The 17,845-nt window shown below is 35.1% G+C and overlaps 2 protein-coding genes across 3 annotated transcripts in view; one reads left to right on the forward strand and one right to left on the reverse strand.

Moving 5' to 3' along the window:
• Window positions 1-17,845, reverse strand: part of LOC136810989 (dynein intermediate chain 2, ciliary-like) — a 285,291-nt gene that overhangs the window by 114,487 nt on the left and 152,959 nt on the right. The gene's annotated exons all lie outside the window — the stretch shown is intronic.
• On the forward strand, window positions 1,350-16,818 carry LOC136810979 (nuclear receptor subfamily 2 group F member 1-B-like). 2 transcript variants are annotated; one of them, XM_067067574.1, is made up of 5 exons: window positions 1,350-1,776; window positions 9,960-10,248; window positions 13,465-13,614; window positions 15,146-15,676; window positions 15,995-16,818. In XM_067067574.1, the coding sequence occupies exons 1-5, from the start codon at window positions 1,714-1,716 to the stop codon at window positions 16,294-16,296; spliced, it is 1,335 nt and encodes a 444-aa protein (XP_066923675.1). In that variant the 5' UTR covers window positions 1,350-1,713; the 3' UTR covers window positions 16,297-16,818. The 2 variants fall into 2 exon arrangements, with proteins under 2 accessions (XP_066923675.1, XP_066923676.1); XM_067067575.1 differs by lacking the exon at window positions 1,350-1,776 and adding an exon at window positions 7,696-8,568 and having other exon boundaries at window positions 15,995-16,640.

Here is a 17,845-nt window from a genome sequence, read left to right on the forward strand (position 1 = left end):
GAACATCCAAAAATTTTGAAGCCTTTGTTAAGCCTAAAAATGTTCTTAACAGGTTCTTATTTTCGACATTTTTTGAGTATTTTTGTCCATTTTCATAAGTAATCAGATGTTTTTACTTTAAGTCCACAAAGCCTTAAAATTTTCTTAACTTGTTCTTAATATTTCGACCATCGAAACCTTATGTTCTTATAGAGTTTGTTCTTATAAAAAAAATGTAACCCCTTAGTTTGAGTCTACAATAGTCAGTTACATAGCCATACTCCACCCGTAAAAGGACTAAAACTCTGTTTTTTTTTACTCTTCATTGGCTAAAGTATCAAATATCTTCGGTTTTTCGGATTTATTTTTCGGACTCTAAAGTTTCTGAGTATTTTTACGTGGTGTAGTATAAATAAGCAATAAAATACACCCCTCTCTCGTTGACCTACGTAGTGGAAATACTCGAGCCAAAAAAATTCTTGTTTATTTATTGCTTAAGATTCTATTCTTCACAACTTTAAAATAGATGGGTAGCGTCGATATAGTAGTAGCCCAGGACTTTTAGAATGCTTTTTGATTATTTTCATGGGGCCACGGCCTACCGACTCGGCTATCTATGAACTGAACGGAACAGCAGATTCGAATTGTGTTTGTCGGGTTAGCATATAAACCACTTGACCATCGCTCCCATAATCAAATGAGCCGAGGATCACTTTTATGGTTGAGAGTTCAGTGTAATTTCCCATGAGACAAAATTGAGGCGCAGGAGTTGAAAATTTGGCCGATTTCCCAGAGAAGAAAATAAATTCAATGAAATTTCGCAAAAATTTGGTTACAAAAGAAATGAGGATTAAAAATCACAGTATCTTTCACTGTTACCTATCTTTTTCATAGCATGAATTTATAAATGACGTTCCCTGTAATTTAAGATCAACAAAAACAACGAAATTGTAAAAAGAGATATAGAATAAAAAGAGAAAAGAAAAATGACAGGGAGGTAGTAGTGAAAAAAACGTTTTGATTTGTCACGTGATCGAACGAAGCATTGTTTTTAAAGTCGTGACACTTTCTGACTGATTTTTTTTACTTTTCGCACAATTTTTATTGTTTTCAAAAATATTTGTACGCCATAGGTAATTTTTCTACCCCTTTTTTCTGTTTTTCTACTACCTCTGTCAAAATTTTTCGTCATTTTTTCAGTTTCGATTATTACTTTATTTAAAGTTTCAACTTCTAGAGTTACCGAGTTTTTAGTACGTTTTTGATGATTTTGGCATTAAATTTTACACAAAGGGACACAATAGAAATGACTCTATTATTTTGTGTTTGTACTTTATTTAGGGGATATAATATTTCAAAAAAAAAATTGTCATCGGATTTAAATTACCTAACGGAGACGGAAAACATCGACGTCGAAAAAAAATGAGGCATAACGAAAAATAATAAAAAAAAACAAGAGAGACTTTTTAACCTTTTAAGTTAGAAAGTTCAAACTAGTTGAAATCAAATACGCATGCACACATCGTCAAAGTAATACACAGAGTTTGTAAGAGGTGACTTTTTTTAAGCAGGCGTGAATGATATACAAATTTTTTCAAATAAATTTGTTGTCTTGTTATTTTGAGAAGTTCAAGGTTAAAAGTTTTTCTTTTCTATTTGGTTGTCAACAAAGAATTTCGAAAAGGTCACTCACTCTCTATTCTCTCTCTCTCGTGGTTTTTAAAGTATTGATTCATGATATTTCGTACGATAATGGATGGCACATATGACCATACGATATCACATCCAGCACACACGGTAATAAATTTTAATGTACCCTTTTTTTCTTAAAATACAAAATTTAATATTGTGTGAGTGAGAGCAAAAAAAAATTTTTTAACAGATATTAAAATTCTTGTAAATTCGTTTTGACCTTTTTACCTTTTTTTTAAGACTTGTCCACGCGTGTGGTTTTTTTTTTTAGTTTTATGAAATTTATATTTCTTATCAGTTTATTTTACGAAGAAAAATGTAACCCCTAGGGCAATCGCTTTTGATTACAATACGGGGGATTGATGGAGTGTGAGATAAATAAAAGAAAAAAATAAGGTCAAAAGATTGTTTTATACCTTACATAGGATTCGGTTTAACCTTCTATACTCTTGCCACATTATATTTCGGTTCAAAGGTTCACAAGTATTTATATCAAGTCATGTTAGAAAATCTCTCAAACGCATAGCTTTAGTTTAACGCGATGTTAAACTAAAGGCAAATGTGTGTTTAAATAAATTTCTTTTGAAGTATATTTTTTTGAACTTTTGGAAAAGTTTTTTTGCAACTTTCTTGACTGGTTCCTTTTGTGTGGTTTGAAATTTTTTATGTTGTTTTTTTTGCTGGAAACACTTTGTATGACTCGATGTTTGTTAATTCTACAACTTGTAGGTAGGTTGACACATTCAAGCGTATTTGACATACAATACACCTTTTCGACCATAGCCGCCAATTGCCGCGCGGGCACCCCCCCCCCCCTAAACTGGATCCAATCCTTTTTTGACACCTTTATCTATTGTCTATAGGTGCGAAAAAAAGACTGGGACGGTTTTAGGGTGGTATAACGAACAAAAAAGTGCCTGCGCGGCAATATGCGGCTACGGTCGAAAAGGTGTATTTACAGTGCAAATCGGTATACGGTACGAAATCTTACAAAGTTACAAAGTACAAAATTACGAGATGAGAATTTCACATACTAAAGAATTTTCTTTTTCTTGATCATCTAAGTTTGTTTTCCCGTCATCGCCGAAAAACCATAAAACAAATTTACATAACAGCACAAATGACTGTAGATGTATTTCAACTAAAGCTAATAATATCGAAATCAAATGGTTTGGTTTAAAACAGCCCTGTCTCACAGCCCTGGTGGAACTGGTGGAACTTTTTTTCTACAGTGGGAATCAATATCAATATCCCGATGGAGATGTTTATGTTCCCAGCTCTAGCTTTAGGTGGAGGCTTTACAAAAAGTAAAGTATAGGCCCTTTAACTATTGTGTTTAAAGCCCAAATGGCTAGAGTAGAATCTCTAGCCTTTCCCAGGCAAGAAAAAGTGAAGCCACTTATTTCCCATCCAGAACGCACCTAGAACGCGCCGTAATCATAAGGATGGATTGTGTTTAGTGGTTTCTTTGTTTTGAGGACTGTATTTTTCGAAATCTAGCGATATATTTTACTTTCAATCCGGCGTTTCTGTAAAAACCACACGCAGGCGACCTGGATTGGAAATAAGTGGCTTCATTTCCATCTAGGAGTCTCGAGTCTAGCCCAAAAGGCTTGGAAGTTAATGCCTTTAACGGTCTCAAGAAATCATGGGACTCAGGGCCCATAATTCATTTTGACCATGAAATGGCCGATTGCGAACGAGCAGTTTCTTGAAATCGTGTTTTCGAGTAAGGAAGCTTTGAGTTAACTGATGGGAATAAAAAAACGGAGATTTGCACCTTTCAAGGACTTTATCAACACTAAGCTTAACTGAATCTTACATCTGTCAATTAGTTCTCTATATGTATGTCTGAATTTCCCAACTTGTGTTTCGCTGGAAAGGTGTTTCCTTTTAAAATCATACTTATTCATGAAACTTTTTCTGTTGGACCTTAAATTTAAATTTATTATTTTCGCCAATGTTTTCCTGAAATCAGCTAATGCTTTTGTATCCGCTCGATATTGTTAACTTTTTGAGCTCTAAGCCTAAAAATGTTCTTAATTTTTGCCATTTTTTGAGCATTTTTGTCTAGTTTCCTATGAAATCGTGTGTTTTAGAGTCTGCAACGCCTAAATGTTCTTAACTTGTTCTTAACATTTTGGCCATCGAAGCCTTATGTTCTCATATAGCTTGTTCTTATAAAAAAACGTGTACAGCCAATACTTTGATTATTTAGTTCCCCTTTACAATGTACATGTCAAAGCTATTAAGTTTCCAAAGGTTCTACAATGCCAAAGGAGTCATTTATACAAAGTTCAAGTTATTCAAGTTCAAACTTTCTGTTTCGTACACTGACAAAGAAATAAAGGGCTTATCAAATACCATTAAGTCAACTTAGTCGTCTATTAAACAATGTCATGAAAAATATCGTGGTAGCTAAAAAGGACATTAACGGGGTAACTACCTTTCCTGGAAGAAAAACCGAACAGAATGGCTGTCTCTGAACTCTCTGAACATTTTTTAGTCAACTACATAGATAGCAATTTTAATCATAATTTTTCAATAAATTTGTTTAAAATAAAATAAAACGCCCCTGTCTCAGTGCCCCGGTGGAACCTTTTCCCTCAGTGGGGATGAAAATTTCTATCGAAATCCCAATGGGGATAGAAAATCTATTGTTTCCAGCTCAAAAATTCCTATGGGGATGGTTTTGGAGTTCAATTTTTTCCATTCAATTTCCAATGGGGATAGAATCATAGGGTAATTTCCTAGTGGGGCTGAAAATGTGGGGTATCTTTCTCACTGGGGACGATTTTTTGGCCTATTTTTCCACCGGGGCGGGGGGTCCACCTGATCTGTAACACAGGGGTGTAATAAATAAGTATGCCCCAGCCAGCTAAAACTTTATCACTTTTTGTATCCGTCAGCGTTAGTTGAGCGACTGAATATGAAATTGATTATGAACAGCAGGTTTTGGGCTAACCGGTCATGCGCGACTGTCATTCTTTGCGCTAACCGATCGAAAGAAGATAATGAGCCGCAAGCCACTTGTTACCTATATGAATTGAATGACTCACGTTATTAGTTTCTTTTTTGTGAAAAAGTGGTTCGCTAATTCTCATTGGGAGAATCGCCTTTTTTGAATAGGAGTGCAAAAAAAGCTGAGATTTTAGAAATTATCTTAGTTTTTTCACATAAGATTCTAAGGTAGTTTCCTAACGGGGATGAAGGTTGAAGGCTCTTTTTATTCGAGAACATTTCTTTGGTCAATTTAGGAAGCCGATTTGCTAGACACCAACGTCAGGTACATTCAGGGGCACATCACTTATTAAGACTGAGGTGAACTTTTTTTTTAATTATTTCTTTGATTTTTGATTTTTTTTTCGAATGTGTTTTGTCATTATTGTTATTTAGGTCTTGAAATCATCAAAAGAATTAGAGGGTTGGGCCTAAGTTAATCTGTTTTTGATAAAAGATTACTTTTGATCATCTCAAATTCATTGTAATACAAATCAACTCATTGTTTTTTATGTATGTTTGATATTATGAAATTCGAAGGCTGGCTTAGGAATACGATACCTAAACCTTTTTCTTTTTTAAGGCATCGTTATAAAATTTACGAAATATAATATTAGTAGGAAATGGTATTGTGCATTATTCAAAGATTTATGCAAAATAGAAATTTGATGTCTTCAAAAATCTGCACTTGAAGTAATCTTGCCATTTATTAACATGCCCCCCCCCCAGCGGCTTTGCATTATTGTTTTTTTTTGCGTTGCTTGATTCCAAAATATTTTTGGCGTAATAGCTTGCGTGATCAAGATTTTGGGCTATTGTTGCTATTTTTCGTGATGACAGATTTTAGCAATTTTCGTGACGATGATATGATCTGTATCAAACTAGTCCATCTAAAAAGAAGAAGTATAAATTCTCATTAAGATTATTGGTAACTTTGATCTGTAGGCCAAAGCTTAATGAACAAATAATGAATGATTCTTTGTGCATCGAATATTTATCGGCGATCCAAAAAATTCTTCACTCGTTCCGGATTTTCCGTATATTTTCCTCGCCTAAAGGCTCGGAAAATATTGTACGAAAAAATCTCGAAACTCGTAAAATATTTCTCATATTGTACTCGCAACTGTCCGATAACTATTACGTACTAAAAATTATATTTTGGAAATTTGAAGAGTTATTTCGCGAGGTTGCGTGAATACTGGATTTATGAAGCCATTTGTAAAGTTAAGCAATAATTTTATCATGATTTCAAAATTGGAATTTTCATGCCATTTCCATTCAATGTCAAATAAAGCTTTAGTAGAGCCCACTTTTTCAAAGGGATGCGTGATTAGCCATTTTTTTGCTGATTTTCGTGTTCGTGAATGAAGAAAAAAATTGTGTGATATCGTGATTGGAGTTACCGCTGGAGGGGGGGGGCTCTTAGTAATGTTGAGATCTACTTAAGCACTTAAGCTAGCACAGAGCGTTGTTCCAACGTCCATATCACGTCCATAAAATCCATATAACGTTAGATGAACGTTAAAAATACTTTTTGTGCCTGGGACTGATAGTAATGATTACCTGGATAGAGATTGATACTTTCTCCGCAATGAACTTGTAACAGATCAAATGAGCTTTTGACGCAAAATGGATTAGTATTTGGGCGGAGTCTACTCAAAAAAATAACAAAAATTATAATTTATGTTATCGAAATGTTGAAAATGACGAGAAATAATTCCGAGTAAACACTGTTCATTTTCTTTATGGGCTGCGTTTATTTCGTTTGACTAAATAACGAAGTTACTGCTTGGAGATCATTTTAAATAAACACACAGTTTTTGGCCAATTTGGCAAAGCTATCAGTTATCTTCTCAAATTCACTAGAAATCATCTAGAAATTCATTTGGATATATATCGGATGTTTGCCCTCTCCAACTTTCGCAGACATAACCAGTTCACTGTTGCTAAATGTTTAGCCAATTTTTCATATGAGGGGATCAACTTGGTCTGTGATACGAGGATGTTCAAAAGCAGCATAATTGGAATTATTTCTTTTATGTATTAGATTTGGAAATTCGAGTGAAAACTGAAAAGTGAATTATAAATTGTTGACAAATTCAGCTTAATCTCTTTATAAATGCCAATAGAACAGTTTATTCACCCCTGTATTTAACAAACCTCCATCATAATACTCAGAGCTAGTAAAGTGTCAACTATGACATCTCACCTTCATTATGGATAGAAACCACAATTAATCAAACTCTTTAGAATGACAGCCTTAGGGTAATGTAGGGCAGTAAGTGTGGGTTATGAATAGGTCAACCCTGTATTTACTCCATTCAGGGTTGTAAAACGGAAATTGATTTTTGAAGTATCTATAGCATGACGTGAAATTGAATGAGTAACCGTGATAAATTTCGCAATCATTTAATTGAAGTAAAGTGTTTAATTTGAAAATTATGCAATACGATGTTTATCTTTCGAGAGTTTTGATTTTTAAGTACGCTTAAAATCAATAAATTTACAACTATTTTTTTAAGAATGACTGGGCCATTCCTTTTACATTTCCAGGCCTTCTTTTCTGTCTAACCTCCCCCCTACATCTCCATTTGGCAAGATAAGACCAATGGCAGCAACTTTCCTTTTAACAGCCCCACCCATCCTTAGGTGTATTGTTAAAAAAACGCTTAAAATCAATAAATTCACAACTATTTTTTTAAGAATGACTGGGCCATTCCTTTTACATTTCCAGGCCTTCTTTTCTGTCTAACCTCCCCCCTACATCTCCATTTGGCAAGATAAGACCAATGGCAGCAACTTTCCTTTTAACAGCCCCACCCATCCTTAGGTGTATTGTTAAAAAAATCTATGCTATTCTTTACTTAAACCCCTGTCTCACAGTCCCGGTCGAACTCCTTCTAACAGCGGGGACGAAAATTTCCATCGAAATCCCTATGGGGGTGGAAAATATGACCGTTCCAAGGTAAAGAAATCCAGTGTGGATGGTCTCAAAAAGGGACGAGATTCTAGCCAGATGGGTCTGTGACAAAAGGTTGTTTACTTGATATTTACGCTGATTTTTAAACAATAGGCGCCGAAGGTATCGTGTTTTTGGTTTCAAAAACTAACTCCTCACTGCAGCTTGTTTAGATCCGCCTCTGCATTTGACAATTAGCCAGAGTATTGATTACACGCACTTATACCTTTAGTCATGTCAAGTTACAAAATGACATTTTCCTTATCTCTTCAAATGTGTAAATCATAGCGTATAGCGTGCAGTATAAGAAGAAAAAACTCGGGTTTCTTTCAAAATCGTTTTGCTCAAACAAAAAAAAAAGGATTCTTGGCAAAGAAGAGTCCTTAATCAAATTTCTTAAGAAAATTAAGGGGAGGAAATTTTGATCTGTTACAAGTTCATTGCGGAGAAAAAGAGGAAATTTCTGAGACAATAGTGGATTAATTTATTTAAGCTAATTATATATTACATTGGCTCTTTCACAAGAATTAGGGGGCTTATTGACTCAATCAGTGCTCGTCACCACTGATAAATGGGTCGTCATTTTGGACGATTTAATGTCAGACATTAATGGAATACAAGAGTGCCTGAAGCTTGTGCAAGTTTAAGCATTTTGAAACGGAAAGCCAGTTGTTAGGTTGATTGATTTGCGCAAAAAATAAAGAGACTATTTTTATACTTTGCTTGAAACAAAACCAAAGGTGTTTATTGTTGTTGTTGTTTTTTGACTTGTGAAGTGTTGTTGAATTGAAGTGCTTCTGGGTTTAAATAGAGCTGCAAATTGTAAATCCTTGCTCAAATTCAGTTCCACCTTTACGTATCCGCAGAAGGCGTATATTTTCAAATATTCTAAACGGAATTTTGAAGAAGAAGATATGGTCCAATTATTTGATCACCAGGTATCTTTTGTTTTTATAACATTTTGTTTTTAAAAATTCAATCTTCTTTAGTAAATTGTTTGTCACGAGAGGCATAAAAGGTGCTTAAATTGACACATTTGACTAATGAAGAATAAGTATTTTGCAATTTCATGTTCAGATTAGGGAAATTTTCTGGTGATTTTTGAATCTTTGGGTTCTTTTATTTTTATATATGACAACTTGGCAAAATATCTTCCTATTGTTCACACCCTCTCAGATATTAAGACCTCGTGCTTACTTTCGTACCATTCAATGTTTTGAACTAGATAAATCACAGTTTCAACTTGCTTTAGAATAACAGAAAAAAAGACGGTTTTGGATTTTAATTTAAAGAAAAAAAGAATTGAAAAACAGTGTGTGTAACTCACTGATTAAAATCTCGGTGGTCTCTCTACAGTGACTTTATTTGGGCTGGAAATAGAGTTTCCATTTTAAAAACACTACTTTACCCTTAATAAATCAAGGGCCTTTTAGAACCATAACTCTATAACCTTTTTTTATATTTCAACACAATGTGATAGTTCATTAACTACAAATTAATTCCTGATTTATAAACTGTTTCCATAGTTTTTACTTCCCTACACTATAAATTCGGTTTCTCTTTTGACATTTTAAAAGTTATGAGTAAAAAGAGAACCTGCTGGTCTTTGAAGACAGTACGCCTAAAAATGGCTTAATTAGCTAAAGCAATAAGAAATATTTTCAACTCACTAATGAGCAATTAATTAAACCTTTTCCCCTTTTTCAACAAATATGACCCAATACTTTTTTCTCGTAAACTTCACTTCACCCTTGATCTTAGAATCATAAAAGTTTGGGGAAAGGAAACCGGTATTTTAACCTTATTTTCAATTATTGGTGTTGACCATTTCAAAATGCCTATGTATAATAACCGACGACGTCATCTAAAGCCGGTAAAGCTTCTTTGGACATTTGATTTCTGTATCAATTTGTTGCAAGTGCTTTGCAAAGTATTTTTTATTTCGTACTGTGTATTGATTTTATTTGACTTGTTAGGTATATTCAATTCACAATTGCATTCTGGGAAATTATTATGACAATGAACTTACAAAAGTAAAGCAATACAGTATTTTGACCGTAGTCGCGCGGTCAGGCGCGTGCCACTTCATTTATTAATGATCCCTCGATTTAACTCGCTCCAATCCTTTTTTACACCTTTTTACACCTTTTTCTATTGTCTATAGGTGCGAAAAAAGACTGGGACGGTTTTAGGGTGGTAAAACGGAAAAAAAATCCCCGCGCGGCAATTGGCGGCTACGGTCGAAAAAGTGTATAGCCTTAAGGTTATTCTTTGTGATTTTTCGTATTTTTTTTTTCTTGTTTTATATTTTTATCACCTTTTGTTATAGCATGTTATTGACGCTCTCAAAATCGAAGGTCTGACTCCAACACACACCGGTGAACTCGATCTCCATGGAAACCCAGGCGTTGTCAACGTAACACCCCAAACAAATGGAGCACATGACAGTTTGAACCATGTTGTCAATCACATGCCGCAACCACCACACCATGAATGGGACGTTCAAACTAAAGTTGAGCTATCAGATGCAGGAGACGTAAAAAACGCGACGCCGATCGACTGCGTCGTTTGCGGGGATAAATCTTCCGGGAAACATTACGGCGTTTACACATGTGAAGGTACGTGATACTGTTAAGAATTTTAAGCCAATTTTATTGGGAAAATTTGTTTAGTCCCTGGGCAATCCCGGCCATTAAAATCTGTCCTAGGCTGCGTGCATCATTGAATTTGTTCGGCTATAAATCATAGGGATGCTGTAAGCTTGGTCATATTTAGGTCAACTTAGTTTAAAACTTGCTTAGTGTCGTCAGAAATTTTCGGTTAGTGCTCAGGATTATTTCTGAGATTTATTGGGATTGTCCGGTTTTCCGCAATTTTTTGTAAGCTAAGAGTTTTAAGGGTACAAGTGTCTGCTTGGAAAGCAAGGGAATTGTGAACTTAAAGCTAGATCTTGTATCTTCTTTTTTTGAAATTTCAGAATTACACAGAGTCATTCTTGAAAATAAATGTATTGACGGTAGATTTCGAATAGTTATCATCAAGGACCAAAATAAGGTCATGCCCTTTTTTAATTTGAACCTTTTTTACATTTTGTTTAAAATGAAATAGAACGCTGATGTAAAGTCATTATCAAGGGATCGATATTTCGCCGTCGTTGTTGGTTGTGTTTTTAAACAAGAATTTTTCATTTATAATCGTTTTTGTCATTGAATATTAAATTTCTCTTTGCTTGAAAGATAATTTTCTCGCAATCAGGCATTAGGAAATCCATCCAGGTTACAGTACGGTAAACTTTGAAAATATCGTCAAAAGTTTTATATGACCAAAAACCTTCACAATCTATAGCAATATGACTTTTGCATAGAGTTGTATGGCATCCTGGAAATTCATTGTGTTCAAATTCTTTTTCATTATTCGGCTTGAAATCTATCTTGGTGGATCTCTAACATGTTATGTGTACCATCAATCACTTCATTTCCTTCCAAATCAACGAAATAATCTAATTCGTGATCTCAATGAAGTTAGACGTATATAAAAATAGAAATTTTCACGACAAAAAAATCAAGTTCAAAAATAAAAATCTGCAGGAACACGCAAATGTTTTTGTGGTGAACAGTGTCAGATCGAACATCGAAATTACAAAAATCGTTATTTTTTCCTGTCCAATACATTGCTGGGATTATCAGCTACTTCAAATTTTTTTTCTTTCCAACTGAAAAGAAAAAAAATTATTGCTATTGTCTAAGGTGGTCGAGTAGAACATCAATAATTTGCCAAAGCACGCTAACTTATTTTGATGAAAATTTTACAATGCTAAAATATATCAAGTAACTTTGTTCGGCGACAAAGTTTGTCTGTCGCATGAACCAAGAGACTTTCCGGCCCAATCCCTTCTGAGGTACCATTAGGGAGTGCCAGTTATTCATTTCCTGATTGATGTCTAGTTCTTTGAAGTAGCCGGCACAGTCTCAAAGCGTTCAAGTCACAGACGTTCAGGGCCACTCGGTCCCTGCGTTTTCAAAAGACATTATTTCATTCAAAACTTAAAATCTGAATTTTTTTTCATCGTTGTTTGTGTCTATTCTTTGTTGGGTGCCGATTTTTTTAAATAACGTTTTTCAGATACCACTTTCTTGTATTAAGAGCGTTTTAAGGGTCTTTTTGGCTTCAAAAGAGCCGCACACATATATCCATAATTTAATTTGAGAGACTTTTAAGGCTATAAACAATTGTTTATGTATCTGTGTATTTATGTTAGAGTATGACTTTTAAAATTTTTCCATCATAGTCTCAGAATCCTTTAGTCTCAAAATGTCATTCAGAGTTTTATAGTCCACCAACCCTTTCTTAGTGGCATGGATACACCACAAGAAGCAGGGGTACATAATCCAATGCACCTTTGAAGAGGGTAAAGAGATTCTATGTGGTAGATAGAGAGGAAGGAAGCTCATAACACCCCTGTCTCAGAGCCCCGGTGAATTTTTCCCACAACAAAGAAAAAAGTTTCTAGCAAAATCCCGATGGTGATCAAAATTTTATTGTTTCCAGCTCAAAAAATCGTATGGGGTGGTTTTGAAATGCAGTTTATTTTCAATGAATTTCAAATTTCAAATGGGAAAGAAACTAAAGTCAATTTGTCACTGGGATTGAAATGTACGATATCTTTCTCACCAGGGACGAAATTTTAGCAAATCTTCCAGTGGGGCTCAGGTCTGTGACACAGGGATGTCTCATAAACATACAAAGACTTTTTACCTGTTCTTACGCACACACAATTTACTTCCGTTAATCATGCCAACTTTATGAATTTCGAATGGTGAGATAGGCGAGAAGAAAATACTCTTATAAACTATGGCAATATTCCATTTTATGTCTACAGTTTTGGCACTTTTCATACCCTTATGGAACGATAACTCGTACAGTTTGTCAACTGAAGTGGTCTGTTATTGTTGTTTCAAATTTAGGGGTAATTCTGTGGGAATAATATGTCACATCAAACACACCGATTAACCAAAGTAATATTGAAGTCCTTTTTGTTGGCTTTTCTTGAGTCTAAAAATTAAAGGGTCTCAATGAGTATTTCGCAATGCATTTCGTCTAGACGTTCGTGATGATTTTTAAAAACTCAAGTTTAGAAAATGAATTCGTAATGCAAGTTAGCGAGACCCCCCCCCAGAAATCATTTTATTTTTGGCAATAAGGGGTGGGCGGGGCATTCCAAAAAGTTGGGAAAAGTGATGTAGGCCTTTTCTCATTCTTGCATTTAAAAAGGCTTTGCTAAAGTCCACACCGATATTTGTAATTTCAATATATCTAAAATTCTAACCTTTCTTGGTAGGAAATTGAAATTTCAAGTGTTTATTTTTGGGTTGGGCAATGAGATTTTGGAAAATAATTGATTACGAAATCTTGTTATTCTAACAGTCCAAGTATATATGTAACCCTTCAAATATCATTAGTTAAAATTTAAGAAATTAGTCATACTCTAGTGTATCAGATCTACCGGGGATCTACCCGCCTGTGTCTACTATAAAGATTGAAAGATTTTAGGTGCGGCAGATCAATTTTAACGCAGACGCGCATTTTCAAAAAGCTTTAGATCTTTCTATTTCAATATTTCTCTCTGGTATTTTATTTTTCTGATGATTGTCGTCCATACAGACGGCATAAAACCATCCCAGCTGGCACATAACGTTGTTTCAACATTTATCTAACGCTTACAACGTCCATGTAATGTTAGATGAACGTTGAAACGACGTTGTGGGTCAGCTGGGTTTAAGCTCCAGAAATTACACAAGCCTTATTCTTAATAACGTATTTCTATGTCTCCACAGGTTGTAAGAGTTTCTTCAAACGAAGCGTACGTCGCAACCTTACGTATACGTGCAGAGCACAACGCAACTGTCCCATTGATCAACACCACAGAAACCAATGCCAACATTGTCGGCTCAAAAAATGTCTTAAAGTTGGAATGAGAAAAGAAGGTAGGAAGGGTCAGTAACTTACTGACTAATTTAACTGTGGGTAGGGCAGGGCTCAAGCCATAAACTTGAAAGTGGGGGCCAATGAATATAGAGTCTAAGAAGGCACAACCAAAAATGTTTACTTTACAAAAAATGGGGGGGGGGCTCTGTAGGGGCTTTTCCTTGAATTCGATCTGTGGCGATGGATTTCAAGAACTTTTTTTGTATAAAGTGCATTGAGAAATAATATAAGAGGGAATATAATAGGATATTAACAAGGGAAAAAGCTCGCAAGATCGAATCTTAGAAAGAGAATGCAAGTTAAGGATGCTGTGAAATCAGTGCTATATGTTTCAGATTGCATGTTACATGAATTTCAAATCAATTTAGATAAAAAAAAAATTGAAATTTAGAAATTGCAAAAATAACGGAAGGAAGTTCAATGTGGTTAAATGATTAATGAGAAATTACTTTCAAATTAGCAACTTTAAGTTAAATTTTAATTGAATTTATACACGATAAGAATGATTGAGTTCGCGTTTTCCTCAAGCACTTTATACAAGTGCGTAAATTAATTACAAGAAAAGAAATTATTTTACTTATTCTAGCTAATTCGAACTTCTAATATTTGAACCTTACAAAATCTCAGATCTCTAGATATACTTTCTATAAGAAATTTTTTCGTTAGAGGATGTATGAATGACTTAAATCCGAAAAATGACTCATTAATGTTTTCTGTCCACATTGATTGCGAGCAGAATGTAATTTGTTCATTTTTTGCGGTCAGTTAAATGTATAAATCTAAACCAAGGTCACACGCCCTAAGACCAATTTGTCGTAATAATTCTCAGTGTGGTTCATAAAAGGATTAACCATGTCGCGTGTCAAAAGAAAACTTAGATAAAATACTTTCACCACAAATTTCTTTAAATATCGAAAAAAGAAAAAGTGATATAAGCACTGAGGAGTTCTTTGGAAACTTCACCCAATCATCATCAGTGCAATAGAAAACTATACTGTCGTATTTCCGCACTAAGATTCTTGTCACTTTACCGGAATCTCTCCGCTATTTCTCCTGGAATAACCAGCATGAAAATGGAAAGGGTTTGTTTCTAAAGCTAGGAAAACTACCCGAAGTCTTGGTCTTTTTCCGCTAGAAAAGTGGCACAGGAATCTTAGTGTGGAAATAAGAATCTTATACAAAACGACGCTTTTACGCTCAGCATTTTTAAACAAAAAAAGACATAATTTTATCTTTACTTGCATCGCGCAAGCACAAATTTGAGAAATTCCGTTATTAATTCTCCTTTGTCAGCGCTTTAGCATATAAGACCATGTTCGCACGTGACGGTTCCGTTTCGCCCCGAAACGAAATGAAGCCATTCTATTGGTTACGTTCAAGTGTTACGTCACTTCTAACCAATAGAATGGTTTCATTTCGTTTCGGAGGGAAACGGAACCATCACGTGCGGACATGGTCCAAGACGCCTCTTATGTCCCTGTTCTAAAGAATAGTTTCAAAACTTTTTTTTTCCGTCTTCTTTCCTTGTAGCCGTCCAAAGAGGGCGTTTGGCATCACAACAGGCCGGTATGGCGTCTATGATGAGCAATGGAATGATGAATGGTCATTCCTTCCTGTCGGGTTTCATCTCCCTTCTACTACGCGCCGAACCATATCCCGTCATCCGATACCCGAACGCCATGGGTAACGGTATGTACGGTGGAGCCGCATCCCCTGGTGGTGGATTTGATAATTGTGAGTTGGCAGCTAGGCTACTTTTCAGTGCAGTTGAATGGGCCAGAAATATCCCGTTTTTCCCCGATCTAGCAATTACCGATCAAGTAGCTTTACTGAGGCTAGGTTGGAAGGAATTGTTCATTTTGAATGCCGCCCAATGTCCGATGCCCATCCAAGTCGCCCATCTATTGACTAATCAGACCAATCACAACGCTTTGAATGACCGCGTGGTTTCCTTTCTCGATCACGTGAGAATTTTACAAGACCAATTGGATAAACTGAAAGCACTACATGTTGATCCAGCTGAATATGCATGCTTAAAAGCCATCGCTATTTTTACACCAGGTAATTTTTCTTCTTCTTGATCTTGAAAATGTCACACAGGAGAGCATCGTATCAGCTGCGGTCAACCAATAATTTTCGATTTCTGCTTCTTCTAATGTTCAATCTTCTTAGTCTGATTCAATTGATGTTTTATATCAGAAGCGTTCTTGTTAGAAGGTCAGCTAAATCTTTTTCTTTTTCGTTTTTCAAAGGAACTATTATAGTTAGAGATACATGCAATGTTTGTTTGAATATTTTGAAAAATTTGACAGTTCCTTGCATTTATGAGACTGCAAACCAATCCCAGCCCTAAAACCTGTCATTGTTTTTTGTCTATAGATGCACCAGGGCTAAGTGATCCACAATATATCGAAAACTTACAAGAAAAAACACAATGTGCTTTAGAAGATTACACCAGAACACAATACCCAAACCAACCTATTCGCTTCGGAAAACTCTTACTTCGGTTACCGTCAATTCGGACCATTAGTCCGACCGTTATTGAACAATTATTCTTTGTCCGTTTGGTCGGAAAAACACCGATTGAAACTTTGATAAGAGATATGTTATTATCAGGAAACTCATACAATTTACCTACGTTGAATAATTTTGCTGTTGGTGGTGGTGCAAGCCGTACGTGAAACGGATGATATCAAATCAAAGATGGTAGCGCGCCAGTGTAGGTCGTTGATTGACGTTTGGAGTTAATTGGAGATAATCCCTGTAGTTTGGAGCTCCCTCCTTGCTGTTTAATCTTTACAAGAAGATGAGGGATTACGCTTAGCTTTAATATTGAGAACATACTGAGACACGCTTGTTCACTTACAAAAGTTCATGCTCAGACTCTTTTTGCTTACAACAGAAACAAGAAAAATTTTCATCAAAAGATTATGATACCAAATTGAAGAGGTAAAGAACTTCAGAATCATAATCAGTAACTGGAGAAATATTTTGTGAATATTTCAACACACTTAAGACTGTCTATATTTCCATGACTGTTATTCCCTTCTAATTTCCCTTGACGGTTAATTTATAGCTAGAAGTACTTTCGCTAAGCAATTAAAACCCACTATATTTAGATTTAGTATACACCCCCAATCACAGTTGACCCTTGGAAACCATGGATTGTTGAATTCTCAAGTCAGTGGAGCTGATGACAAAAAAATCAATGTCTTTTTCAAAAGGAGACATGGGTAATTTTGGGCATTTTCCACTGTAAATTAAATAGAAAATAGCATGCATGTAACAGATGCACGAACTCAATAAATTTGGCTAATATAAGTCAAATATGGAACACTGTTTTATTTGTCTCCTACTAGCCAAAAGAATACTGATGCCAGTGCATCTTTTCGTCACCTAATTGACCTCTAGGGATAATGTGAAGGATGTCCAATAAATTCTTATTGACAGCAGATTTTGTTCAATTTTTTTTTTTTTTCATAGCACTCATTATACTGTAATTTAAAATAATTTTTAATTTTCCTTATAATTATTTCAAAATATAAGAAAAAGGTTTATTATTATAAAAAGGTTTATTATTATAAAAAGATTTATACATTTGTATCATAGTTTATCAAAAAAGTTTTAAAAGCTTCTTTCGGACGCGTTTTATTTTTTACGGAATATACTTTATTTGTTTGTTAACCTGGCTTCATGGGCTTCGTCAATGTTTTTCTTTAATCTATAGTATAGGTAGCACGAACAAATAGTACAACACTAAAGGTTCCTAACCTCCTGCAAAAAGACCACCAGATCAAACCACCAAGAAGAAGGAACCCGTCAATGTTATTGTTTATAATCCAGAAATATTCCTCTTCCCTCGTGTTGTTTTGGTCTTTTTATATTCGATTTTTAAAAAATGGGTCTCATTATAATTGTCACTGTTAAACCCAGGGGGATACTAGGGTTGGCGGATGAGGGGTATGTGCGGATGGGACCTCCAAAAACCGACCCTTACAGAGACTGATTTTGCTGAAAAGGTGACCCTTAGAGAGACTTTCTTACAATTCTTTCACTCAAAATCATAAAGATTTCCTAGAAATCGTGAATTTTCCAACCCTTAGAGAGACTAGTTTAAATTTTCATGATTTTTGCGACCCTTAGAACTCCCCTTGGAAAAGACCTTGAAAGGTGAAAAAACTGACTGTTACCCTCCACACTGTTACCCTCCACACTGTCACCCTCCACACT

This window comes from Clytia hemisphaerica, unplaced genomic scaffold (genome assembly GCF_902728285.1).
Source record: "Clytia hemisphaerica strain Z4C2 unplaced genomic scaffold, Clytia hemisphaerica genome assembly, whole genome shotgun sequence".
In the NCBI taxonomy this organism is placed as follows: Eukaryota; Metazoa; Cnidaria; class Hydrozoa; order Leptothecata; family Clytiidae; genus Clytia; species Clytia hemisphaerica.

Excerpts from the sequence above, each read along its gene's own strand:
- LOC136810979 (XM_067067574.1), top strand. The coding sequence starts at position 1,714 with ATGATATTTCGTACGATAATGGATGGCACATATGACCATACGATATCA. Across the intron at positions 10,249-13,464 it reads CGGCGTTTACACATGTGAAG|GTTGTAAGAGTTTCTTCAAA; the intron begins GTACGTGATACT and ends ATGTCTCCACAG. Across the intron at positions 13,615-15,145 it reads AGTTGGAATGAGAAAAGAAG|CCGTCCAAAGAGGGCGTTTG; the intron begins GTAGGAAGGGTC and ends CTTTCCTTGTAG.